The sequence below is a fragment of the Sorghum bicolor genome, chromosome 1 (genome assembly GCF_000003195.3).
Source record: "Sorghum bicolor cultivar BTx623 chromosome 1, Sorghum_bicolor_NCBIv3, whole genome shotgun sequence".
NCBI classification, from domain to species: domain Eukaryota; kingdom Viridiplantae; phylum Streptophyta; class Magnoliopsida; order Poales; family Poaceae; genus Sorghum; species Sorghum bicolor.
In genome coordinates this window covers 10,785,142-10,812,587 of record NC_012870.2, presented here as the reverse complement: position 1 = coordinate 10,812,587, position 27,446 = coordinate 10,785,142, and the positions used below count along the sequence as shown (strand labels likewise).

At 46.1% G+C, this 27,446-nt stretch overlaps 4 protein-coding genes across 6 annotated transcripts; all 4 read right to left on the bottom strand.

Annotated features, from left to right (window-relative positions):
- On the bottom strand, nt 69-7,269 carry LOC110430817 (serine/threonine protein phosphatase 2A 57 kDa regulatory subunit B' alpha isoform-like). 2 transcript variants are annotated; one of them, XM_021448832.1, is made up of 3 exons: nt 5,727-7,260; nt 893-1,222; nt 69-572 (listed from the first exon to the last, which is right to left on the bottom strand). In XM_021448832.1, exons 1-2 carry the CDS (start codon nt 6,969-6,971, stop codon nt 893-895), a joined length of 1,575 nt encoding a protein of 524 aa, XP_021304507.1. In that variant the 5' UTR covers nt 6,972-7,260; the 3' UTR covers nt 69-572. The 2 variants fall into 2 exon arrangements, with proteins under 2 accessions (XP_021304507.1, XP_021304512.1); XM_021448837.1 differs by lacking the exon at nt 69-572 and adding an exon at nt 2,575-2,701 and having other exon boundaries at nt 1,086-1,222; nt 5,727-7,269.
- On the bottom strand, nt 8,682-13,557 carry LOC110436752 (glycine-rich RNA-binding protein RZ1C-like). Of its 2 annotated transcripts, none has more exons than XM_021464197.1 (2): nt 13,296-13,557; nt 8,682-9,764 (listed from the first exon to the last, which is right to left on the bottom strand). In XM_021464197.1, the coding sequence occupies exons 1-2, from the start codon at nt 13,404-13,406 to the stop codon at nt 8,925-8,927; spliced, it is 951 nt and encodes a 316-aa protein (XP_021319872.1). In that variant the 5' UTR covers nt 13,407-13,557; the 3' UTR covers nt 8,682-8,924. The 2 variants fall into 2 exon arrangements, with proteins under 2 accessions (XP_021319872.1, XP_021319876.1); XM_021464201.1 differs by lacking the exon at nt 13,296-13,557 and adding an exon at nt 10,177-13,289.
- LOC8056714 (cytosolic sulfotransferase 18) lies at nt 17,713-19,248 on the bottom strand. Its single transcript, XM_002464033.2, has one exon. The coding sequence runs from the start codon at nt 18,943-18,945 to the stop codon at nt 17,908-17,910; it is 1,038 nt and encodes a 345-aa protein (XP_002464078.1). The 5' UTR covers nt 18,946-19,248; the 3' UTR covers nt 17,713-17,907.
- LOC8056713 (protein NUCLEAR FUSION DEFECTIVE 4) lies at nt 23,072-25,184 on the bottom strand. Its single transcript, XM_002464032.2, has one exon. The coding sequence runs from the start codon at nt 25,093-25,095 to the stop codon at nt 23,152-23,154; it is 1,944 nt and encodes a 647-aa protein (XP_002464077.1). The 5' UTR covers nt 25,096-25,184; the 3' UTR covers nt 23,072-23,151.

Below are 27,446 nucleotides of genomic sequence, written 5' to 3'. Positions count from 1 at the left end.
GAGTGAGCCATTATATTGCAATAAAACAAGCACAGCAACGTCGAACAGTTCTTGCAGACGAGCCATTGTATTGCTATCATGCCAGAAACTAAGTTAAAAGCGCTTTTTATCTGAATTCGTGATGTTACCTCCATACAACAACATGAACTGAAATAACTCCGAAGTAGAAAAGTAATAAAAATAAAAATAAATAAATAAAAGCTTACAATCTAGCTCAGTCATTTTCTCTACTGGGATTTTCCCAATTGTGGGTACGGAACTAGGGCAAACAATGAAGGATTAATACAAGTCCAATTATTCATAAATTAACACAACAGAAAAGCAGGGGCTGAATAAAGGAACGGGTCAGAACCATAGCAGGACCTCACTAGGCATAGAAATTCTGCATGATTGGCCTTGGCTGCCACCAATGTGTTCAAACTCGGTCCACACTTTTTTTCACTGGTGCAAGGAACATGGATCTGGTAGTCCCAAGTCAACAATGTTGATATAAGAGCACCGCAACTAGCACCAATACCTTGTTGTCTCAAAAGGTGCACGTGACGCTCATGAAATAAGTGAGCAGCAATCATCTGAGGAAGCATAAACATCCTTTCAAACGATGTTTGCATACTTATGGATGCTTGGTTTGATTGACATTACTAAAAATCAAATGTCCATAATAAATTGAAACATTGGTACATATATATTCCATCTTTTTGTGAACTGCCATGACCAAGTCAAAACAAAAGGTGAGCAGTACAAAAAGTGGCAACGCATCTCACAGATATGCTAAAACAAAACAAGAACAACAAGAGGACATAAACAGAGCAGTACAGTTTTAGGTTACAAGACTAAAACAACGTAAGAACACAAGCACTAACAAATAAATGATGTGGAAAGGTTATATTACCTAGTTGACCAAAACCATATCATCTCCAGCAGCCTTGGCAGCAACAACAGCTTCCAATTGTCTCCATGCTGATTCTCGTTGCTCCTGCATCTCTTTGGCTTTTGCTTGTTTCTCCATGTACTGATGCTGGCACTCTTCAAATAGTTCACTGTCCATGTCCAAAAACATTTTGCGCACATTTGCAGTGAGACCATGAACAGCTTGATTCCAGTGGCTCTGTATATTCCTCTCAAGTGCTTCAAATATAATTGGAAATATAGCACCACGATTTTGTGCTATCAAGCTTACAATGTGATCGTTGTTCCACAAGAACAAAGCCCGTTCAGCAACCTGACAAGGAAAATCAATAATCAAGCAAAAACATCAGAGATGGAGTAATCATGTATCACAAGAGCAGGAACAACCAACTTATAATAATATAGTAAAATACTTTCTAGAAATCAGAGTAGCAACATAAAGCATATTTTGTTAGGCAAGGGTATGTTATGACGGGGTATATACAAAGGGCTACGCAGGCATGAGACGCACGACGCCATGGGACGTGGGCTGTGTGCACGTCCGCGGCAACTGACCGACACGAGGCAAACCGCCTGGATGAGTTCCATCGTTTAGATTGATAAAACACAAACTCTTGTAGCCCTCCCTCCCATTCCGACTGCACCTGCACGATGTCGCTCGTGGAAGCACTGACCCGCCACCAAACACGATTGCGCCCTAAGATCCGTAGGCTCTACCATGGCAACTCAGCTAGCAAAGGAACACTGCCAAGTGCCAAGTAATTTGCACAGCAGCATGGTATCAACCTAAATTTCTGTTGCTCAAAATGCCAAAAAAAGACTCCCTCTCCCTGACTGTGCCTGCACGACGTCACTCGTGGAAGCGCTGGCCCGCCATCACACACGATTGCGCCCTAAAGTCCCTAGGCTCTACCATGGCAACTCAACTAGCGAAGGACCACTGCCAAGTGAAGTAATTTGCACAGCAGCATGGTATCAACCATCTACAGAGAGAAATAGAAAACAGCACCAACTAAATTTCTGTTGCTCAAAATGCCATAAAAAAGACAAGTATACAATTTTTGCACTACTTTAAATGTTACACTGGTTGTGCACTATTATAGATGTGCCACCCATTTTTGTGGGAGGAGAGGGTGTCTGTGTGGTGGGATAGGTAAGGGACCTGAGTGTATAATATACTTGTACAAGCTGACTCCAATCATAAAGCAGGTTATTACAAATGGAGCACTAGATAGGAAAAGTTAAGCAACAGAAGTACCCACTCATCCATGAGTGGGGCCTGAGTGCTTGTGTATGCCCTAGGAAGATTTCATTTCAATTGAAGACACAGACCAGGAATATATTATATAACTGTCAAGAGATTCAGGCCAAGATTATTTAACACACTACAGGTACCGAATATGCGATTTGAATGCAGAGTGCAGTACTGCACATAGAGAGAGTCAAACAATGTAACATTCCTAAAATAAACTGGTTAATGGTAGAGCCGCTTCCTGGGATTTATGATAATTGAATTCAAACAACTCTGACATGAATCTTTAGCTTTATGAATATATACTGAACTACAAGAAGTCCAACATGAGATATTATTTATTTGCAGAAATGACATAGCAGGCCTAGATATATCCACAACAAATGGCAATAAAGATAGAAAAAGATCCGTACTTAAGCAAATGTCAGGAACGGAATGCAGTGAGTGAAAGAGTCATCATTGTAGAATGTAGACAGGGCGCAGAGATGGTAAGCAGAGAAAAGAAGCAACTCGTTTCATAGGAAGGTCCTGGACTCCTGTCTACATAAGTTCATCTAGATAAGTTCACTCACTGGATCATCTAGATAAGTTCACTTACCAACCAGAGTATTACACATAGAAATGAAATTTGAATCAATTGTGGCAATGGAATAAAAATTTATTGTTTATTTAGCCATCCAATAGTAAAAATAAGCATTATAATGAAAATGAAATCAGTATGCCACAGTTTACAAAAATCAATGTGCTTAGCTAGATATCAGCTCCAACAATAATCAAATCAAAAGAGACAGTGGCCAATTAGCATGCAGTAAACATTCACCATCCAGCATATGACAACCACAGAGCATTTATGTTCTTGGAATGTGAACAGCAGAGGGAAATGGTTGAACCCAGTACAGGAAAGTTGGAACGTACACTTGTAACCATGATTAGAAATGTTGGATTTTCATTAGGCACAGTGGGTTCTGGAGTCAATTCAATACAAGAAATATTACAACTTACTCCTACAACCAGAGGAGTCATCTACTACAGCATGCTTTGTTTCGGTAAGACAGGTTTAGGTTTATATGTACTAAAAAGATTATTGCGCCACATGGGTCAATGTTATGAGGCCATATCGCCCCCAAGGAAAAATAGCTACACATATAATATATATATATATATATATATATATATATATATATATATATATATATATATATATATATATATATATATTACATAACAAAAGAAAAAAATGATAAAAAATGGAGGAAAAATTGCATGTCTTTTCTTGCCAAAAAAAGAAAAACAACAAATAATTATTACCAACAGCGAGTAGTCCAGCTATTTTAACTTACTGAACTTATCTACCGCCAGACTTAGGTGCCTAAACATAGTACAACAAGCAGTTTGGTTGCCTTATTTATGTTTTTACAAACCATGGAAACTGAAGAATGTAATAATAAATGGATGGATACACTCATTTTCTAAAATTTTCAGTGATAGATACAGAAATATTTATAAATAATGCTGCATGTTGCTAGATAAAGAAACCATTCTTGTCAATAACACTGAAATATTTGGTACCTAAGATCCCACAGAACAGATCAACTCAAAACAACGGATATTTATCAACTGCTGTTAAGGGACATGACTATCTTAATGAAACACTAGCATAGATATCTCCGAACATGCCCACAACAAACAGTTTTCACCGGGGAACCAGTCTTGTCTAATAGCTTGTGTTATCTTTTGCATGTTTTAGCCTCTCCCATGACTTTCTCCCAGGTCAGCTAACATTTAACATAACACCAAAGGTTGTACTAGCAACACTGAGACAAGAACTGATAGATCTGGCACCTTATAGATAGCGATGGTACATTCTTCCAGAACTTATAGATGGTCCATTTGCAGTTTACAGGTCCAGTGCAGTGTGGAAAGCGAGTAATCTCTCTGAGGACATAGTACAGTATTTAAAGAAGTAATTGCACCGTATCTTTGAAGTATTTCAGAGATCAAACACATTTTCGCTCCAGTTGATTGCTGCAAATGGCAGCTTGTACTGCTGAAATATATTGAATCCAATATTTGCATGCTTCTACTGCTAAAAGCTGCAGATTATACGCATCTAAAGCTATTAGGTAGCTTAGCTATGCAAAAAGGAAATAAAAGCCACTAAAAGCTGGATACACTGACATAAACCAATAACATGAGGAAACAAAAAGGGAAAGGAAGATTATATGCCCTTTCTATCTAAACCCAGCTTAGATTCTTCCATCCCATAGCATCCAAGTTCCATAACATATTTCAACACTGCAAGACTAAAAACTTATCAAACACCTGTGCTCGACTGTTATGAATATCGCTAACATTTCTTGATTCCATAAATTCTTGTGATCTAAAGGTGCCTTTGAGTGATGCTGGCGACTAATTTACCAAAGAATCAAAATTACAAAAGAGCAACCCTACGGAACTAGAGCAAGTGCCAGATTCGGATATATCTATGATGCAATAGCTATTTTGCCAAGAAAAATCAAACAATGGCCATTTATCCTGCGAAAGCTATTAAGCTGCTACTACATTGTCTGCAAACAATCAACTATCACCTACACCTAGTGTGTTCCAATGTATCAGAAAGAATGTTTTTCGGACCAATAACAGGAGAAGACATTGAAGAAGAAGAAACTACAAAAATGATGAGAATATTTCTTTATCCTGGGATGCAGTTACTGACTTCCCAGATCACAGCCCAAGTCGTGGTTGTTCTCACATGGGCTACGGTGTCACTGTGTTCAGGGATTTTCTTGATCTGCATGAGAAGCTCTTCTTCTTAGCAAAATGCCCAGGGGCTGTCTTATGCCCTCACAGGTCGAGTCTTAAATTCCCAGCTCAGAGGTAAGCCCCTAAACAACCTACTAGTGTCCAAGAAGGGCCCAAAGCCTATGCCTCCAGGAGTAAGCTATAAAGGGGATCAATAAAAGTAATACCAGAAGTACTAGTGCAAAATGATAATTCTCAAAGGTGTCCTACTGGCTCAAAACTCATTTGCGTGCAACTTAATGGAACTTTTTATGCTAGGTTACAAAAATATCATGCACAAAGCAATGCGTCTCGTTTAATTTTTTCCTATTAATTAACACTGCCTTGCATAAGGGTTCTGGGGCGTGTTTGGGTGAAACCCGACGACTGCCAAGCCAAAATTTGGCTGTTGACCAAGAAAACTGATATTGTTTGGATTCCTACCGCATTTTGGCCTGCCCCAGCTCACGAGGCTGAAGAACAGCTCATTTTGCAGCCAGTGCGCAGCCAATTTCCGGGCGGACAATTTGGCCGCCAAGATTTGGCCGGCCGAGACTTTGGGCAGGGCACAGTCACAGTCACGCAGCAACCAAACACGCCGTTGTTTTCCTCAACGTGCAAATAGTGATTTGGAACTTGCAATGAGGCATATCAACTCAAAAAGGCATATCTCAGAACACATGGAGCTCATTTGACTAAAAAAACAAAACTTAGAAGTGTATGCAGGCATGCTGATGACAATATACTACTTAACAAGAAGCCAAAAGATCAATTAAAGGCATACCTGGAAGTGAGAACTGTTAAGGCATCGACCAATCTGCTTAAACAATGGCACCATGCACCGCTGGAACTCTGCAGGCTGCGTTGCCTCGAGCACTTCTTCAAGCTCCCCCAGAAACAACACCTCCTTCTGGCAATTTGTGACTGGCCAGTACTTGAGCAGACCCCTAATCACAGTATCTGCTAATTTGTAGTCCTTCTCAACGAACTGAACAATACAATAGGACAGCTGCTGATGGTAGATCCCAACAGATTTGGGCTTGTGCAGGGGGATGAGAGCACGGGCAAGGAATAGCTTGTGCTCCTCCTTCATTGGCAAGGCAAAGCCATTAATGATGCTTCCAAGGATCTCAAGGAGCTCCCCTATGCCATTGTGGCGCTGTGTCTCAAAGATGAACCGGTAGAACACATTGTTGATGGCCTTGCGGATGAATGGCCGGTGTACCATGAACTTGCCATAGATGCGGTGGAGCACGGTCTTGAGATACTCGCGCTCACGCGGATCCTCGGAGTCAAAGAGGTCGAGGAGGCGGAGGACGAAGGCGTGGTCCACATACCGCTTGGCGACCTTGGTGTCGGTGTCGGGCGAAACAACGTATCGGAGGAGGAGGTCATAGACGAGCTGGAGGTGTGGCCAGGAGGGGTCGAGGTATGGCTCCTCCTCGTCGTCGGGCGCGGCGCCGGGGTCGATCGCGGCGGCGGACTCGTGCAGCGCGGGTGGCAGCGGGCGGAAGATGTTGGCAGAGATGGCGGCGACGAGGGCCTCCTGGACGTGGTCCGGGAGGCGCGCTTGCGCGTTGGCGCCCGCGGCCTGAGCAGGAGCCTGCACGTAATCGACGAGCTCGAGGAGCGCCTGGCGTTTGGCCTCCTTCTCCCGCGGGTGCTTGAGCGAGTCCGAGAGGTCGAAGACCGCGGCGACGAGGCGGAGCTTGCGGAGGAGGAGGCCCGGGCGGTCTGCGGCGGCGACGTCGCGGAGGAGCGGGAGCGGCTCGAGGAGTGGCGGCGACGCCGCCCCAGCCGCCTGGTTGGTCACGAGCGCGGACGGCGCGACGTGCGGCGAGGTGGGCGAGGACGGCGAAGGCCCTGTGCCCCGGGAGGCGTGGTTGACGGTGACGGGCGCGGCGCCCCCCGCGCCGCCGCCGCCGCCGCTCCCGGAGGACGACGAGGGCGCTGCGGGGCGCGCGGCGGACTCCGCGCTGTCCCCGCGCGCGCCCTTGCGGTTCCCCCTCTTGATGATCTTGTTGAACATGGCGGCAGCGGCGGCGGATCGGCCGATCGATCAGGCGACGAATTACCTCCTCGCTCGTCCCTCCGGGATTTGGGGATTTGGTGGTGACGGGAAGGGGAACGCTGTGGGGGCCCAGGTGGAAGGGAAAGAGCAGTGCGGAGGTGGGGTCAGCCGGTCAGGGGCGGCGAGGGCAGGGGAGGAGGCGGCATGGCTCTCCCTCTCCGCTGGCGATTTGGGAGACGAGTGGAGGTGGGGAAGGGGATCAATGGGGAGGAAGAAGGGGAAGGCTGAGGAGGAGGAAATGGGGATTTTCTGATTCATTTCTTTTTTGTTTTTTATTTATTCATTTATTTTGTATTTATGGTAGGCGTTATCTTTTATTTTGAGAGCTATTTGAACGGTTTTCCATTTCAATGTCCGACCGGGATTAGGATGAATAAGGCAAAGTTACCGCTTTATACTCTCCACTGTCTACACCACTTGTGGAAGGGCAACTAATATATGTGTGTGTGCATATTATTATAAGTACAAATTAGTTGCTCAGCACCGCCAGAATACAATTAAAATGACAAAAAGTATAATTCTATAGTCTCTAATCATATGAATTTTCATTTCCTTGCTAGAAAAAAAAATGGAGAGAATCAGCAAAAAAAATTGAAGTCAAAAGTTCAAAAAAAATGGTGTGTTTCATGATATCGATACACTGTCTAACATAATTAAGACATATCAAGAGCTAAGGCCAAAGTTGGCCACGGATCACCGCGTAAAGAAATGTTATCACTTGAGAGTGCTCCACTAGAATATAGCTTGAGTAATGTGCCGTTTTGACGCCGATGGCGACAGCGATTAATTTAGCGTTACCCGGCGTCCATGGATTATTACGTGTTACCGTTAAAAGTTAAAAACAGGAGGTGGACTGGAGTATATCACGGGACCGAGATTGACAGATCGTGATTTTTTCTTGACGAGCCTAATTGGAAAGGCGCGGGACGGATGGAGACGGGGAACTTTTGGATAAGTCACGCTGGACGGTAGAGTCGCGGAGACGGTGACAGGCGGCACCGGCTATGATTAGACTAACCGTACCGTGCTCCACCTCAGAATCTCTCTCGCTTCCAATATTTTTTATCAGTGTTTCCTGTACTTCTCCTCGTGCTAAGATTAAACAGGAAAAACATCGCAAATGCCAAGATTAATAACAAAGAAAAATCAGAGCTAATTTTTAGATTATATTAATTTTGTAGTACAGCTGTACAGGTCATCAATGGCAAACCATCATATGAAAACGAAATAAACTGGCTTTCTATACAGGAAGTCAGAAACCGCTCTACTTCTGCTAATAGAAGACCCCACCCAACGTGATCTGACTCGGTGCTTTTCTGGAGGGCATTTTCAAGACCGCCGACAAAAACTAACAGCAAGATTACCATGGTAGCCAGCTATTTCTAGCATAACAAGGTACTTTCGGCCACAGTTCTGTTAAGCCCTTGCATCTCAGCACTTTGAATATATCCTTGCAAACCCAGATATCCAGACCAACAACAATGACAAGCACCGTCACTGAACATATCTATGCTTACCAGCTGCTATTCAGACCAACGGTGTGACAGACAATCACTGAAAACATAGTCCATGCATACCAGATATTCATTCAGATCAACAATGACAAACGATCACTGAGAACCTCTACTCCACTACGACTGCAAAACGCACGAGCACGACACGCACAACTGAAACATCCAACAGGCAGGGTAATAGCCCAGAGCATGACTCATCTCATGCAAAAACAGTCAGCTGGATAGACTTATCAAGAAGGCAACACCGCGCCCAAGTACTGGTTGAAATACAGAGCAGACATTAAAGTGCCAAAAGAGGGATAAATTAAGCATCTTCCATAGCGCATTAAGCATTCAGCTATGAAAAACTGCAAACATTAAACTACAAGACAAGGAGCTTGAGTCTACAGGCAGTTCATCAGTAGCGATCATCAAAACGTCCTCCTCCTCTGCCAGGGCGATCATATGGCCCAGGCCTATCCCTGCAACTTCCTCCATCATAGCGTGCAGGTCCTCCACCGCCATAACGATCAGCGACACCACCACGTGGACCATCCCTGTCATAGCCACCACCCCCGCCACCTCTAGGGACATCCCTGTCATAGCCAGCACCACCCCTTGGGCCACTCCTATCATAGCCGCTGCCGCCGCCACCACGAACTCCATCTCTCTCGTAGCTTCTTTCTCGCTCCCTACCATAACCACCTGGCACGTAACGATCCGGGCCACCTCCATACCTGTCTCCACCAAAGTGATCGCCACCAGAGGGGTAGCGATCATTGGCATAACGATCTCGGCCCCCAGCATACCTGTCCCTTGCATCAACTTGATCACGGTACCCATAACGACCACCGTCATAACGATCATCCATGTAACGATCACCAAACCTATCTGATCCAGAAAAACGGTCTCCCCTGCCACCGCCACCACCACCACTGAACTTGGACGAGAATCTGCCAGAACGACCACCAGCAGCACTAGGGCAGTCACGGACCCAATGACCAGGACGACCACACTCAAAGCAATTGCCTGGGGGTGGACCATCACCTCTGCCACCACGATACTCTCCTCGTCCACCACCACTTTCATACCTTGTGTCGTCTGTATTCATCTTAGGCTCAGCCTTGTTCACTGAGATGGTGCGACCATCTAACTCTTCGCCATGCATCTCTTTGATAGCGCTGTCAACTGCCCTCCGATCTTCAAATGTCACGAAGCCAAATCCCCTGTGGCGGTTAGTGTGTCTCTCCAGCATGATCTACAAGTAGAAACACTCATGAGGATAAAGAATATGGTGAAAATGAGTTATCAAGCTAAGTGATAAGAATATAAATGTCAGTAACAATTGCTACAATGTTACACAACCTCAAACAAGTATTTGCACCAAGTACTTGAACTTTGAGATGAACCAAGGATCAAGAAATATTTAATTTCAGCAAAATAATTCGTTGCATTGTATCTTTACATTATTTGATACAAAGCAAAGTAACACTCGAAAAAAAATTTGCCACTTGTAACAATTATATCTTAAGACATAGTGGTACATGAGAGAACCATTGAAACACAACATATCAATCAATAGTATCCACTATGTGAAACAGATTACACTAAGCAGAATCACTTCTGCTTACAAATTTAGAGATAATTGACAGACAACAAAAGGACATTACCTCAGAAGAGAAGCACTGAGATTAGGTTATTCCTGGATCTCAGTAATTCAAGAACAAATCATAATCCTGACACAGATGCATCTAGCTGTAACTATGTCTATTCCCAAGACAGCAAAGCTCGTTAACACGGACAAGGAGCAAAGCTATAGAACCTCTGGGAAGTGGGAACCATGTTTCGGAGAACTGGACTATTTCCAACCAGGAACCAATTTAACCATTACTGACATGAACTAACTTCTCAAAAATTTCAGCATATTCTGGTGCCAGGACAATAAAGCAGATATGTCCACTGCCATATTCTCTAGTTTGCATACCATACCATCTAAACCAATGCACAAACCTAAAGGAAAACGACTAGCATTTCCGTGGTAACAATAGTGGAAGTCTGAGCTGCTGGTTAGCTGATCTCCTAGGCGAACCCAGTTTGTCTTCCCAAAACTGTAGTGCAACGCATGGAGGTGGCTGAAAGTAATATCACAAAGACAATGGATCAAAGGGTCCACACTGGTGAGTCTAGCATCAATTTTCTGCTCCAGCATTTGTCCTTCAAGTGTCCATAAATGATCACTGAATACTGTATATAATGTACCAATATGCAAATGTTAACCCTAAACAAAATTCAGCTTCCATTACCGAAGGCGGAAGCATTTACTGTCCTCGAGGCTCAAGCAGCAATGGTATGGTACTAATAAAAAATGGATTACACAAGAAACAGCTTCAAAAAGGAGCCCTTGAGAAAAGGAGTTGCTTGAGTTTTGAATAGAAAAAAGTGCAAAAACCAAATTTTGCTGGAGCCGCTAAGAAATAAGCATTTGCGTAAAGAGTTGCATATCATTGCAAGCTCTATCTAGTGCTAACAAAACACAGAACACGAAAAAAAGATCAAATTAGTCACCAGTTCACTAAATGCTGACAAAGGTAGCAGGATGAGAAGCTATGTAGGCACGTCATATCAGTAAAAACAAAACAAGTCAACTGCAGTCATGATTCTATCTGCAGCAAGGATGCCAATGAACCCAACTGAAAACATGGCCAGGGCAGTGAACACAACAAAACACTTATAGCAAATCGATGATTTCTGCTGCATCTTATCAGCCAATAAAATCAGTTCAACCAACTACAGCAGTAATGTGTGCAGATCTGGCAATGAGCCACCCAACTTCATCTATCAATCTGTGTCATGAGCATAGTCCCTGTTGTTGTTCTCTACAGGTGTGCACAACTATTGAGCTGGACGAGCAGAATTTCCACAGATCAGAAACTAAGGAGGCATGAGGAGGTGTTGTTCATCCGATCCTACCCAAAAAAAAATCAATAGAAACATCCCCTCTCTTTCATCAGACCACAAAACTGAACTAAGAAATAGCAGAACACCAGTAACAGTAGGACCAATGGCTGTTCTCCATTTATTCAATCCAATTTCACAGTCAAAGTGCTCAAATCAGTCATCTAACTGTAATGAACCTCATCGGCAATTCAGCTCAGGAAAGCAACAAGTATCACTTTGCATTCAATCTCTGGAAATCTGCCGCTCATTGAGCCTCAGCAAACAAAGAATGGCCGAGAGAACAGAGCCCAGTTGCAAAGAAAAATACAAAAAAAAAAGAGCAGTGAGTATACATGAATTTCTGAGAGCAAGCTATCAGCATACGAAAAATAGCCATGAATCATAATAGACAAATGACACTAGACTATTTTAACTCTCTTTGAGAAGCTAGGATGCATGTTTATACAAGATACTATTAATTTATTTTAGCCCATCATCATTCACCCTGTTCAACGGTTCGACGAAACCGGCTATCGGACCATAACCAACCCAGGCAAATCCACTATCACGGTTATAGTATGGTCCGGCCCATAACCCATCTACCCAGAAAAAGATTTCCAGAGCTTTATCCGGTCACAGTTAGAAACCAGCGAGACTCATGGGAACCAAGAACAGCCGACGCCTACCGCGCCCTGGCCGCCGTCCTGATCAGCATGGACTGGAACCCGACGTGGCTCATGCAGCGCCGCCACTAGTCAGAGCGCTTGTGCCGCTCCATGCGCGCCACGCCCTCGCAGCCGACTACGTATGCGTATCTCCGCGCCGAAGTGGGAGCGCTCCATGAAGCGACCCAGGAAGAAAGGTCCATTTGTTGCGGCCGTCGTCCTGCTCCACGAGGACGGACGCCATGGGCGATAGCTTGCGGAGGGTCTGAAGCACCGAATTGAGGGCCCGCGGCTTGCCTTCACCACGCAGGAGTCAAGACAACTCCAGGATGCTGCTGGTGGCCACGGCATCGTCGACGGCGATGTGCAGACCCTCGAGGTTGTGGTCGACGACGTCCCAACTGCTATGCGAGCGCCGCGGCGGGCGTGGCAGCGGCAACCGGCAGCAGCGGACGCGAACGCCAGCGGTGGAGGCGGGCACGAGCAGCGGTGCCCGGTAAGCTCAGGCGTCAGGCTGCGTGGGTGTGCTCTATCTTCTGATCAATTCAGAAGCTTCAGAATGCATGCGTCTGAATCGTTCAATGCAAAGCAAAACAAAGCAATACAGCCGGTGGATTGGACTGATACACACGCTTCTTCATCGGAGTTTCAGCTATCAACCCGTGTTAACCATTCTAACCGGATAACCAACCCAATCCAATAAACTAATCAAAACCACAGCAATCCAGTGGAAACCAATCCAGACCGCACCGACATATTTTTTTTGGGTTGGTTTGCTTCCAGACCAGAAACCGGCAAACCCAGCCCATGAACAGGGTGAATCATCATCATGACAAGAAGCCCCGTTTCATCATTTTTAATTTCGCTCCTAGTGAAGCCGAAGAATTCGACTTTGCTACTTCAAACTAAAGAAGAAAATTATTCTCTCAAGTTACGCCTCTTCCCGAACAACGGAAGGCATAAAAGTGAGCAGAAATCGTAATCCTCCTTCCTACGCAAAACACGCATCCCCGTTCGACGGAACGCAAAAGCAATCTGCAGATCCGCCTTTCCACCTCACCCACCGCCCTGCCAAGCACCGTACCCAACAACATCGTACCGCGTGACAACACGGAACTGATAGATCTCGCAAAACTACCCGGGGCGGGCAAGAGCACTAACGGAGACGGACGGGTAGGTGCGGGTACCTGGGCGTCGACGACCTTCCCGAAGCGGCCAAAGGCGTCCTGAAGCTTGCGCTCGTCCGTTTGCCACGACAGGCCGCCCACGAAGATCCGACCTTCCTCCTTCCCCTCCATCGCCGCCGCTCGACCAGAGAAAGGCAGGAGCAGAGATTAGGGTTTGGGGAGAAGAGAAGGCTGCGAGAGGAAATAGGGGTCTCGCCGGACCGGACACCGCTACTAGGGTTTGGTTCGATTTGTTTCTTTTCTTTGTCTTTTTTTTTCTTTAATTGTGCTTCTAGAGTATATTTATATATATTTATTGAGAACAGAAGGGGAAGGGTTGGTGGGCCGTGAACTTGGAGAAGAGAAGGCGGGCCACATTTATCTGTAACCTATTGGGCAGTTGGGTTGGGCTTTGGGAGAAGGGCCTTTGCGGTGTTTTTGGGTCAGGGCAGGTGTATAGTTTCTCTTTTTCTTTTCTTTTTCTTTTCTTGAGTACCAATAGCCTTTTTGTTTCGAGATTAAAAAAAATAAGAATTTACTTTGTGTTTCCAAAAAAGCAATAGCCTTTGTGCTTGTGCTTTGTGACTAGTAAGCACATATACAAGTGAAGTGGCTGTATATTGCAACAAGAGAATATGCATAAATGATATGCGTAAAGTATGAGTGTTTGCACCAACCCCAAAAAAATCCATTCAACGTAAAGTGTCTATGTTTATAGGGGTGGTTTTATATAAGTATGAGTGTTTGCACCTGTAGTGTGATTCAAAAAATGTTTGTCTGCTTTCACATCTCTGTTGGCTCTTCAATCAACAATTAAATATACCAACATTATTTTGCAATAAAGGACAAACTAATTTAATCAAAGTTTTGACAAATGATGAGATCCGTGGTACATGGATTCCAATGCAATAAAGGTCTCCAATGTGGGAAAGAAATAGCTACACACAAATCCTGATATCAAGATGGGCTAATAAGAGCACATGACCAGCATTACAGTTCAGACAGATGCTTGGAAAATACAGAAACGAAAATTTATATATATGTTGACCAACTCTTATATATGCTCATACAAAGGACGGATGACTGAATGTCTAGCACAATGAGCTTACTGTGCTGCGCCGATGAACTCTCTGCTCCTCGAACTGCAGCCATCTCATGGTGTTGCCGGCTTGCCGCATGTGTGGACAGGCGGCGACTTCCCCGCGAGGAGCTCGAGCAGACACCGAAGCTGTAGATATCTGAAGAATATGAATATATATATGATGCTCTCCTCGTGTCGCTAACCCACCTTGCAGTGATCAGGTTCACAGTGATGCCAAGTCCAAGTTATCCAAAAAAAAATACAGGTTCAAGATGCAGCCATATTCCATGACATCATGTGATTTAGGTACACTTCATCTGCATGATGAATTTTCAGTTCACTTAACCTCATGAGATGCGATAGAAACAGATTGTCTCGCTGCTAAGTGCTAAGATAGCACTGATGTCTGATCTGACCAGAGTTGACCAAGAGAAAGGAAACTATGAGTGTGCTAACTAAATGCCACTGATGTCGTGATATTGGCACAATATCGTGCCTAGGTTGTTAAAAAAACAAAAACAAAAACAAAAAACTGACACAAAACTTGACGCTTAATCAAAATTAAACAAAGGCACATAATTCTATTGATTCTGCTTTGTGTTATTTTTTTTCTCAGATTTCGTCTCACAAGCAGGACAAAGATTGTTCTTTAGGTTTTCTAGTAAAATTGTGCTCCGAATATGACACTGATATACATGCTTTTTTGAGTCAGGACTGACCTTCAAGTCTGAACTGATCGAGCAGGGCAACAGGAACGTGTACGTACTTTTACTATAAGTAAGCTTTGAATATGTTCAACATAGCAGCCGTGGAATGATCCTACACATTCCTTATTTCTATAACTATATTTTTATGTATAGTAGTATGTGAAAAGAAAATTGTATCTGCACCAATAATTCTGAATTACCAATAATTCTGGATGGTGGGGTACCCAAAGAAAAAAGTCTACTTTTCCTTCCCCAACTTTCACGAAAGTATGTTTTTCCTCCCTCAACTCCAAAACTAAGTAAATCACATCCCTCAACTTTTCAAACCGTGCATTTTAACTCCCTGTAATGGTTTCGAATGCGGTTTTGCTACAGAGACAAGAAAGCCATGCATGGATAATAATCAATCAAAACACGAGACCAGATCCCTTGAGCTTCTCTTCAAAAACGCCATCGACCTTCTGGCCCATCTCTTTGGTCATGTGGTTCTCCCAGTCCCCAACCTTGCCTTTCCTGAAGAACGTAGACTTCAGGAAATGTTTTGCAGATCGAACTCACTTGATCTCTTCTTTTTAACAACTCGTCCTTGGACGATGACAACGAATTAGAGATGGTGCGACTTTATGCACTACCTTGAATTGTGTTAGTTGACAACAGACAAGTTGCAGGCATATAGCACTAGAAGTTTTGATATCTCGAGTCCGGAATGACATTCCTTTTCCTCTTGCAATGTATTTGCTGGGAAATATTTTCTTAATAAACTTGAAAGTCAACTCGAATAGTTGATGCTGGTGGCCTGATTCCTAATCATTTGACTTAATGTTTAAGCTTTCTCTGCCACTGGTCTTGCTACTCTATGGAACTTATTTTGATAGTTGACTGCCTTTCTAAGTGGATTTACATATGTCCTTACTTATTTAACAACTTTTGGAACGCTTGAATCCTAGTCAATGTCAACACCAAAACCTTGATGAACATGTTCAGCGGGCTTGGTGCTAGTGGCGGCCTAGGTGTTCCAAATGCTCCTAATGGTTAGTACATAGCCTATTTTGTTAATGGAGAAATTGATCCTGCAGTTCCACTAAGTATGATCTCTTGAAGCTTTTCTCTAGATGATTTTTTTAAGTCCTCTCATCAACAAAAAATATCAAAATTTGCAGTGTTGTTAGAAAAACTGTATGCGACACAATTAGTGAAGCTGCGAGAAATGGGTTTGTTTGACACGCAAGAGAACATCCGAACCTTGGACGTAATGTTCACGCCACAGTTGAGCGATTTCTTGGGAACATGGGCCAATAGAATATGATGACGATCATAACTGTAGTATCATGTGATGTATAGTTGGCGCTGTTGGGGTTTCACCAGGATGTCATGCACATTTATTAGAGCGCCATGTCAGCAAAACTGCACTTTTGTATGAAACGAAGAGAAGAGAGAAGGAAGTAGTTTCACCATGATGAAACTCCACGGGCGTTGTTTCCCACGCGGTGAAACGAGATGAAATCCCCACTGAGGGCCAAATCGTTTCACCATCTTGCATGTGATCCAATCATTTTGCAACAATTAAATGCTTTGCTTAGCCTTGGAAACAACAAAGTGAAATGCTCCATTGCTGGGGTATTTCATAGATGGTTTCATTTCAATCTCGATGACGTGTTGGTATGTGAAACCGTACAATGACACTGTCTATTGAGACCGGCCTAAGATCATGTCTGGTTCATTGATTTTACACCTGATATAATTGAGAGGTGGCATCTAGATTCTTTGTTTAAGGATGAATAAAGAGTGCACCAACGGAACCTTCCGTCGTGTGGTCCGGTTTCATGGTTAAAGGCCCGTTTAGTTCTCTTGGTAAAGTTTACCGTCCGTCACATCGAATATTTAGACACATGCATGAAGTACTAAATATAAACTAGTTATGAAACTAAAAACACAGCTACAGAGTAATTTGTGAGACGGATCTTCTGAGTCTAATTAGTCTATGATTGGATACTAATTGTCAAATAAGACGAAAATGTTACGGTACCTGTTAAACTTTAACACCCCCAACCAAACACGCTCTATTGTTGTTGGTACATTGAGACGAATCTTTTGTGTTCTTATTTCCAATGTACATGGGCAATGTCTTATATACAAGGAGTGGGTGAGGGAATATGCAGTGCAAATCATAAGAGCTCATAAAAAATTATATTTTGATTGCTCAAAAGAATATGAGATGCATCCATATCGCAAAGGTGTCTTTTGTTTTAATAAAAAGTTTGGATTCCTTCAATTTCTTAAAAAATATGAAAATGATAAAATTAAGTGATTTTGTCATTTTATTGAATTTGTAAAATGTGATTGAATTCTAATTTTTGCAGCAAAAGTACATCTATGCTTTTTGAACGTGCATCATTTCAAACTTTTTTGGAGGCACAAAAATATGTTTCTGATTGAATCTTAATAAAATATTTCAAATTCAATAGAATTAGCTTTGGACTTTATATGAACGGTAGCGTTAGCACGAGCAAAAATACAATGTAAAAGATGGATGCGTAAAGGCAACTTTTGAGCAAAAATCCTAGTCAATGTTGAATGACTTATGTTTTAGAACGAATGGAGTGCGTAAAGGCAACTTTTGATCTGGTGCACATGATAAATATATAAATTATTTGGTACAATCATAGTTTATTTTGAGTAGAAAGATCTCATATATTACATAAATGCTCCTTACTACAGAAACAATTATTTTGAGTAGAAAGACTCCATTACTACATAAATACCGGTACAGGTGCGAATTATGAATTATTCTGGACAAACAACATCACAGAGACGAGAAAGCCATGCATGCATGGATAATAATCAATCAAAACACGAGACCAGATCCCTTGAGCTTCTCTTCAAAAACGTCGTCGACCTTCTTGCCCATCTCTCTGGTCATGTGGTTCTCCCAGTCCCCAACCTTGCCTTTCCTGAAGAAGGTAGACTTCCCAATCACCGTGTTGTCTCCACAATCAAGATCTCCAGTCCGGTTGCTTTCCAATCCGCTCAGCGTCTCGAAGCTGCACAGCCTCACGATCTCCTCGGGGACCCCTGCTCTGTCTTCCTCCTCGGTGAACGGCACGGCGAAGAATCCGGCGAGCGTCTTCACGGCTCTCACCGGGTCGGCCACCATCTCCTCGTACCTCATGAAGAGGACCTGCTCGGGCCTCGCCAGGCTCGCCTTCCAGTACTCGAGGTAGTGCTCCCAGACGGGGCCGAACGGCGAGACCCCCTCGCAGAACATGCCGAGCGCGGCGTCCATCTCGGCCACGGGGGACCGCCCGCCGCGCATGCCGTTGACGAAGTGCCAGAGCGAGACGAACACGTCCTTGGGCTGCCGGCACAGGTACACGACGCGGCGGCAGGTGGACGCGACGGCCGGCGGGAGCAGGGAGAGCGGCAGGTGCGTGCCGAGCAGCCGCGGGGACGGCAGCGTCTCGATGTCCGCCAGCGCTCGCCCCGGGGTGTGCACCTCCAGGTGCGGCACGGCCTCCTGCGGGTGCACGGTGAGCAGAGGGTGGTCGTCGTCGTCGGCGCCGCCGGCGTGGTGGTGGTGGTGGTGGAGGCCGCGGGTCGTGATGGCGAAGGCGAGCGCCTTGAGCCACGTGGTCCCGCATTTGAGGTAGGTGGCGAGGAGGATGTCGTCGGCGCGAGGCTTGTAGAGCTCCTTCACCGGGATGATGTGCTGCAGCCTGCCGGGGTTCAGCCAGTAGTTCTGGTACTGGACGAGCGACACCCACCCTCCTCTGGCGGGGAGAGTGGAGACGAGGTCGCTGTAGCTTTGGGGCTGAGCTTCGTCGGCCGATGAGGCTGCGGTGTTGGTGTCGCTCTTGCCGGATTCAGAAGCAGTTGCTTGCGCCATGGTTTTTTTTTGGACCGGTTGAGGACTAGACTGGAGAATGATGGGCGATGCCGATGGGATTATTATTGGCAGGAAATTAACAGTGAGGCATGCAATGAAGTGTACAGTAGAGGAGTGGGCGACGGCTGGTGTTCAGGCGATCGAGGCGACCGCGCGAGTCGAGGTAGCAGTCGTGTGGCACGATGATGAGCTGGAGCTTGCAGCGCAGGGCAGTCGCTCAGCTCTGTCGCTGGCTCGCTGCGCCACCGCACTGGGGTCTGGGTCGCGTCGCCACTCGCTGCATGCGCGCCGTCGCCATCGCTTGATCCGGGAAGTGTCCAATAAATACACACAGGCCACAACACGCACACATATGGGAAGCCAGCAGACCTTGGAGCCAACGGAGTGAACACAGCACGCGCCATGGGCCAGGCGTCACCGCCCTGTCAAGCTGTCTTGGGGAAGGGCAAGTGGCAGCGCATGTGGCACAGTGCCAGGAGGAAAAAAATTCTCCGCAACCCTGCTGGGTACCGTGGCTGCCGTCCAGCACCGACGGCATGCCTTGTGTGTCACCTGCCGCGTGCTGCGTGGCCAAAAATCATTGGGAAAAAGTTTTCTGCACTGGATCAACAATTCAACAGCAGTTTACGGAGGAAATTTTTTTCTGCACTCACTGAGGTCTTGTTTAGTTTCCATCCAAAAACTTTTCATTCTATCCCATCAAATATATAAAGTTATGAACATACGCATAGAGTATTATATATGGATAAAATAAAAAAAATTACAGAGATTAATTGGTTTTTGCCAGATGAATATTTTAAATCTAATTAATATATAATTAAACAATAATTGCTATGGTGACACATGTGCTAATGATGGATTAATTAGGCTTGATAAATTAATCTCATAATTTTCTAAGGGCAGTCCCCAATGGTTGAAACTATATGCAATATCCAAGATGACCACGTCAGCAAATTTCATATATAAAAACTATCTCCTCCAATACAAATTTCTTCACATAATAAATACCAAACTTTTTCCCCTTATCCATTCCTCCTCCGATACTCTCTCTCTCCCGTTTTCTGAGTCTCTCTGAACCGCACACTCTCGTTCTCTCAATCACTGCCAACCAAGCACGAGTACACGACGCATGACACACTACGAGTACCGCGGGCGAGCGTTGTGGCAGCTGGGCATGCACTCAAGTTGGTCAACAAGTTTCGCGGAAGCGTGGGCGAGCGTGCGTTGCGGCGAGGCAGGTGAGCACTCAAGGTAGCAAGCGAGCGTTGCGGCGGCGCAGACGAGCGCGCGTTCCGGCTGCCCGCGAGCTTTCGCGATGGTGTGGGCGAGCATTGTGGCGGCGCGGGCAAGCGCACGGTGCGGCTGCCGGCGAGCTTTCGCGACGGCGTGGGCGAGCGTTGTGGCGGCCGGCGAGCGAGCGTAGAAACTAGGTGATGGAGCAGGCGAGCGCTGAGTGGCTCCATCATCTATGGAATCCAGTGGCGAAGCTAGAGCAAATTAAAGAGTGGTGCACTTGCTTTGTGGGTGATACACATATGGTAAAATTTAAGCTAAAAAACTACTGTTTTTTTAAATTTGGGGTGGTGCATATGCACCACCTACAAATACTATACCTTCGCCCCTGATGGAATCATCTAGGGAGCAGGCGAGCGCCCATGGTGGAGCTGTCGAGGGCGGGCGGACGAGCGGCACGAGAAGGGCGGGCGCGCTGCCGCAGCGGCTGGCGAGCGCGAGGCCCACGAGCAGGCCGGGCGCGACACTGCCTAAGGTGAGCGGGACAGGTCGCGCGATGCTATAGGTGCGAGCGAGATGGACGGAGAAACTATTAGTTTCTTCCCAACGGCGATTTTGCCGTTTCATTTTGCCTTGGGGCGAGGGTCGGCATCGATTCTGGGTGAAACCACAATTAATGTCGATTGGAACAACATTTTCTACGATTTACCTTCTCTTTCCTCATTAATTGATCTGTCATGTCAACATTTTTACTTAGATAGCATCTCATTACAGTGGAATAAAGAAACCATAATTAATGTCCATTGAAACTACCTAACAGATTCTATAATTTATTTTTCTATTAATATTCAAAAACTTCATACAACACCGCTCCCTATATAACATCCGACGTAATATTTGAAAATTAGCCATCATGGTTTGGGCCCGGGCACCCGGTCACTATGTTAGCACTGTCAGCCTGTCATGCGCAAATAATGCGCATCATGTACTTCCTCTTAAAGAAAACTCAGCTTTATCATAAAACACAATATTTTTATATATTGAGTTGAATCTTAGACACTTAATATAAAATTACATTTTTGGACGGTAATACTGCACATCCTCTTCTAGTCACTTCCTGAGTTGACGCGTCACGGACTTAGTTTTCACTAAAATTTTCTCCTATCATATCGAATTTTTAAATACATACATAAAAATATTAAATATAATGAAAACAAAAACTAATTATAATTTATCTGTAATTTATAAAATAAATCTTTTAAATCTAATTAATTTATAATTAGATATTAATTACTAAATAAAATAAAAATACTACTGTAGCTAAATCAAAAAATTTTGGCAAGACCACCGGCGCGGTGAAAATCATTCCGCTGGGTACCCAGTAGGCGGTACTACCTTACCAGCTGGAAATATCGGGAACATACTAATGACGATGAGAATGGAGTAGTCACGTTACCTGTTCTAGTTAGGAGTATCATTCCAGAAACAATTACCTTTTTGTTATGAGATGAGTATTCCCTTCCATTCCTTCCGAGAACAGGCCTTATTGTTCATGACTTCTATTCCACCACCAGATCTTGCGACGTGTGCCTTTTTGTCCTACGGTGTCTATTTGGCCCAGGCTAGGAATCCACTTACCTAATTATTACATATACTAGCAAATTAGTTTAAGTAAATTTAAAATTCTAGACATGTTTAACTAACATGCTAACTAAATTATTAGCTAGGTGTTCAGATAATAACTTAGCTATTCCCTTGTTACCTAGACACCCAGCTAATAATTATATTTTTTTAATTACAAAAATATATTTTTATCCTTCCACATATCTATATATATCCATGTGCTTTGTATATATAGTCTCCCAATAGTTAAAGGATATTAGAGGCAAAACCATCGGTACATCCGCATTTTGGCTAGCTGTGGGGGACGATTCTTGTGGAACTAGGCGGCGGTGAATGGGATAACGAACTGTTATGGATTTGCGCTGAATCATAAATCAACATTAAGGACCCAAAAATAAAATTTCAATGCTTATAGACCTATAGACACCCTTTGACAAGTTTATAGACCTCTGATGCATTTAAATCTAAAATAATGCATGAGAATGTTGCGGAAATAAATTAACAAATATTGCAAACTATTTGATTCCTTGTGGTTAAACCCTACCTAGGGTTCGAGTCGTGATATTGAGAAATAAATTTATTATATGAACATAGGGCATTTTTTTTAGCGCTAAAGGAAATGCCCGTGATATTGAGAATTCTATTACGATTTTGCAATCTCAATATTTATTCACATGGATGAGTGTACAAGTAACACATGAGTTTATTTTAAATGACAACGGATCTAGTACAAACTCATCTCCCGTGCAAACTCTAATCTGGATCGTAGGATGTTGATCTAAGGTGGTGCATGAGAGAGGTGGAAGGAGGGATTTGTAAAAGTGTGATTAAGAGCGGGCGGTCCAGATTAGAGTTTGCACAGTTTGCGGTCCAGATTAACATCCTGCGGTCCAGATTAGAGTTTGCACAGTTTGCACGAAAGATGAGTTTGCACTAGATCCGTTGTCATTCTAAATATGATTAAGTATGAGGTGGCTTGGAGTCATCCAAAAGGCGAATGAGATAAGTACGACTGCGCTTGGAGTCATCCAAAGCTTTGCGTGCAGTGAGCCACGGGCCTTCCTCTTTTTGTGCAGTGAGTAATGGGCCTCCTTTTCCCTTTCCGCCTTCGATTCGCCAGATGCAGTCTGACCATTCGATCTGGGCTCGCTGCGCGTGGGCTTATGGGCTTTGCTCCGGGAGGATCGCTTACGATTTTGTTCCCCGCCGGCTCGCCGGACGCCGGGAGCTCCGCGCCGCGCGTGCCTTTGGACCGGCCGGCGCCGGCGAGTAGTTCAAATATGCATATATTCAGGTCAAGTCAATTAACCCTGACAGAGACACTACAGTACACGACTACACGTCAACAATTCAGACCTTGCTGCCATTAACGGCCTCAGTGTCCTTGGTGTCAGAGTCACTGGCACCACCACCACTGCTGCTACTCGCCTCGGCCTCGTGCACCTTTCCGTCCTCTGCTGCTGCTGCTCCGGCGGCCATGCCGACCTCCCTGAACTGGCCGTACAGGTCTCCGCGGTAGAAGTTCCTGGTCCTCCAGGCCAGCACCAGCGACACGAGCGCGCCCAGCAGCGTGACGCCGGTGATGATGAGGAACGACTCCCTGAAGCAGCGCACGCCGATGCAGGTGAGGTCCTTGCTGCCCCGCCGCCCGCCCGCCTGCCGGAGCGCCTCCTGGTCGTACATTCGTCCGGCGACGCGGACGTTGAGGATGTAGGATCCCACTGGGCTGGCCACGGAGCCGAAGTTGTAGAGCGTGGAGTAGTACTTGAGCCCGAACACCTCGGAGATGATGGCGAACAGCAGCGGCCACTGCGCGCCGAAGCAGAAGCCCAGGATCACGGACGCCGCGTACAGCCCGTTGCCGACGCCGAAGGCGATGAGCGCGTGCCCCACGCACGCCAGGAGGAGCACCACCGTGAGCGCCAGCGGCCGGGGCACCTTGTACCTGGCCAGCACGTACTCGGAGGCGAACCCGGACACGACGCGCCCCGCGTAGTTCCAGATGCTCACCAGGGACACGAACGTGCTGATGGTCCGCTGCGGGTAGCCCAGCGACTGCCCGATCTGCCCCAGGTTGTCCACCGCCGTCAGCGTGCCGCCGACGCCGCAGATGGTGGCCACGAAAAGCACCAGCATGTCCACGCTGAACAGTGCCTGCAGGATGGTGTAGTCCTGGCCCCGCGCCGGCGGCCGGAACACGTCCTGGAAGCACGACGGCGAGCGGCGGCTGATGTCCTCGGCCTCGGCGGCGACGGCCGCCTGATGATGGCCACGACGGTGATCGGGCGACGACGACTCCGGTGCCACGTTATTGTTCGACGCCCGCGTCTTCTCGTCGTCGACGGTGATCGTCACGATGGTGGCGGACGAGGTTGTCGCCGTCGCCGGCGCCGCCGCAAGGTAGGTCTTGAGCTCTTGCTTGACGACGATGACGATCGGGAAGAAGATGAGCAGGAGGAGCACGACGGCCGTGACGTAGTAGGCCGTCTTGGGGAAGTGGATCACCTCCAGCTCGACGACGTTCATGACGAGCAGGTAGGCTGCCAGCACGATGGAGGCGTAGAGGAAGAGGAAGAAGGCCTTGCGCTCGCGCTGGCGGCGCTCCCCGCGCGCGGCGGCGGCGGCGGCGTCCCGCTGCCGCGGCATGATGCGGATGGTGGGGATGAAGACGAGCGAGATGGCGGCGGGGAGCCACGCCATGAGCAGCACGAGGTCGGCGCCGTCGTTGTCGGTGCCGTAGATGGCGCGGTACAGCTGGGTGAAGATGGCGCCGCTGAGGCCGACGAAGCCCTTGAGCAGGCCGAGCACCACGCCGCGGTCCTCGGGGAAGTTCTTGACGGCGGTGACGAGCGAGCCGGTGTTGGCGAACGACTGCGAGTTGGCGCCGACGGCGATGTAGACGCACATGAGCCACACGGGCGGCTGCGCCGTGCGGCCGGTGATGGCCAGGTAGATCATGAGGTAGCCCACCAGGTTCATGCCGGCGCCGCAGAGGAGCACCACCCACGGCGGGGTGACCTCGTTGATGAGCCCCGGGAGGATGCCCACGTTGGCGCCCACGTCCTTGAAGAAGCTCAGCGTGTTGAGCGTCTGCTGGTCGTACCCGAGCGACGTCTTGATCGCCTTGGAGTAGATGCCGAAGATGTACGTGCCGCCGGCCGCCGCCATGATCAGGATGGACGCGAAGAACATGAACCACCGACCGCGCATGACGTGCAGCGCGAACCGCATCGTGCTCGCGGCGTCGGCGCCAGGGGCGCCCCCCATGGCACGGTCGCCGCCGACGAACACCATGTCCACCGGTTGGTTGGTTCTCGGCCGGGACGACCACACACACGAGGGCTCTTGATGAGCTAACTGCACTCGTGTGAGCCCCAGTAGTTGTGCTGGCTACGTCGCTATATGTAGTGAGTGTACTGACAGTAAGTAGGACGCGCGAGGACGCGAGAAGGTGTGTGTTTAGCTGTGAGACCGAGGGATGTTTGTTTCGTTTTTTTTTTGGTTAGTTTCTGCCAGCTTAAAAGCTAGAAAATAATAAAGCAAACGGTTACCTGTTGAGCTGACTTTCGAAAGTCTTAAAAACTGATTTAGAGAAAATAAAACAGAAGTTATAAACAAAGTTCTAAGGGGTTTATAGTGACTTTTGATAAAAAAAAATTATTACAATAGTTAATAACAAAAAATATTACAATATTTAATAACAAAAAAATATTACAATAGTTAATAACAAAAATTATTACAATAGTTAATAACAAAAAAAATATTACAATAGTTACTTACAAACAGGTCCTATAGGGGCAACTACCACGTGCGGACGTGCCATTGTATATGGATCAAGAGTCTACATTTGTTATTATTTTTTTCACGGTAGCCAAATAACAAGTAGTCCATAAGATAGCTCCCGAAGCGATAAAAAAAATCCCTCATCCAACCATCCTCTTCCCTCCCTCTAGTAAGGATGGGATGATATTCCAAATGAATACTTGCGCTTCTTCTCTAATCTAACTTAATAAACTAAATAGATAATTTATTTTTTTTATTTTTTATTTAATTCATTAAATTATACTAGAAAATAAACATGTGTATTTATTTGGAGCACCATCCCCATTCTTACCTCTAGTGTACGTGCAACTTCGCCTGGCCAGATCTGATGGTGCTATATGAGTGGCTACCGTCCATTGAACCGAATCCGGTGGTGCCACGAGCTCCAGTCGCCAATGCCCCCCAGGACGAGTGACGCGATGGCAGGATCTTGTGGGATCAGCACCTCGGTGGATGACGAGAAAGTCAAGTGGCCCCTCCAACGAGCGCTCCTCTTCTCACTAGGGGCTGGCGAGCACTTTGGCGGCCATTGGTGACCATTGAGAGGAGGAATGAGCACCATCCATGGCGTGAGCCATCAAGGCACCAAATAATGCCGACTGTCCTCAATCCTAAGCACGCCGAGGAGCTCCTCCCCATGCTCATGACAGTCATGTGGCAAAACTAATAGAAAGGGACCGATGAGAAGAATTATTTATTTCTATTTCTTACGGGGCTCCGTATCGTATGCAAACCACCGTACTCGTGCAAACTTGCAAACTAATAATTTGGACCCCATAATGCTCATCCGAAGGTTGTGGAGAGAGGTGGGACTTTTTTACATTTAACAGCCCGCCAGGCACTAGTAATTGTGTTTTATTTTCCAAATGACCCCTAATCGCCCGATGCTCGAGTAGAGTCGAAGCCCCTCGCTCCAGTCTGGTCGAAGTCAGCCACCACCAGTCCATCTTCGTATCGTATGTGTCGCGCGTCTCATCGACTCTACTGCCGCCGCGGCTCCTCGTCATGGCTCACCGGCCGCTGGACTTGAAGATGCTACCCACGAACACCGCCTTGTTGCTGCCCACGAAGGCTGCCCCGTTGCTGCTGGTAATTGTCGACGAAAGCTGGTCGGCAGTCTACCTTGGGGTATACCCACGGTAGTAGTTTATCGGTAGACGGTGCGCAAACTACGAACTTGATGGTGACGCAAGACACGGACAAGCTTTTTATCCAGGTTCGGCCGCCGAGTTGGCGTAATACCTACGTCCTGCGTCTGGTTGTATTGATTTGTGTTGAGAGAATATGATGTCCTAGGGGGGTCCCTTGCCTCTCCTTATATAGTCCAGAGGGCAGGGTTACAAATCTGGAAACTAATCCTAGTCGGTTACAATTGCCATAGATAGTTCGATATCAATTCCTATTCTAACCGACTAGAATCCTGCTTGATCTCCACGTCTTGTTTCCTTGCGCGAAACTCCGAGCTGTCGGATCAAGCCTTGAACCTGTCTCGTAATGGGCCAAGCCTTCTGGCCCAAGTCTAGCCGTAAGGGTATAGGGGTTTATACCCCCACAGCTAGTCCCGAGCACCATGTATTGTGAAGTAACACACCGTCTTTAGCTTCTTCGACCAATGAAACTTGACGTCTTCAATCATCATGAAAATTGCCCAAATAATTGCAACGGTATTTTGACCAAATCTAAAAATATTTGATCAACATCATCATCGAACAAGCCAATTGTTCGAAGAATGCATGGTGCTCTTGAGAAAAAATATTTTTTTTTCGGTGAAGTGTGCCCACTTTACTTTCCTGAAAAGTACAGACCTTAAAAAAAAGCAAGCA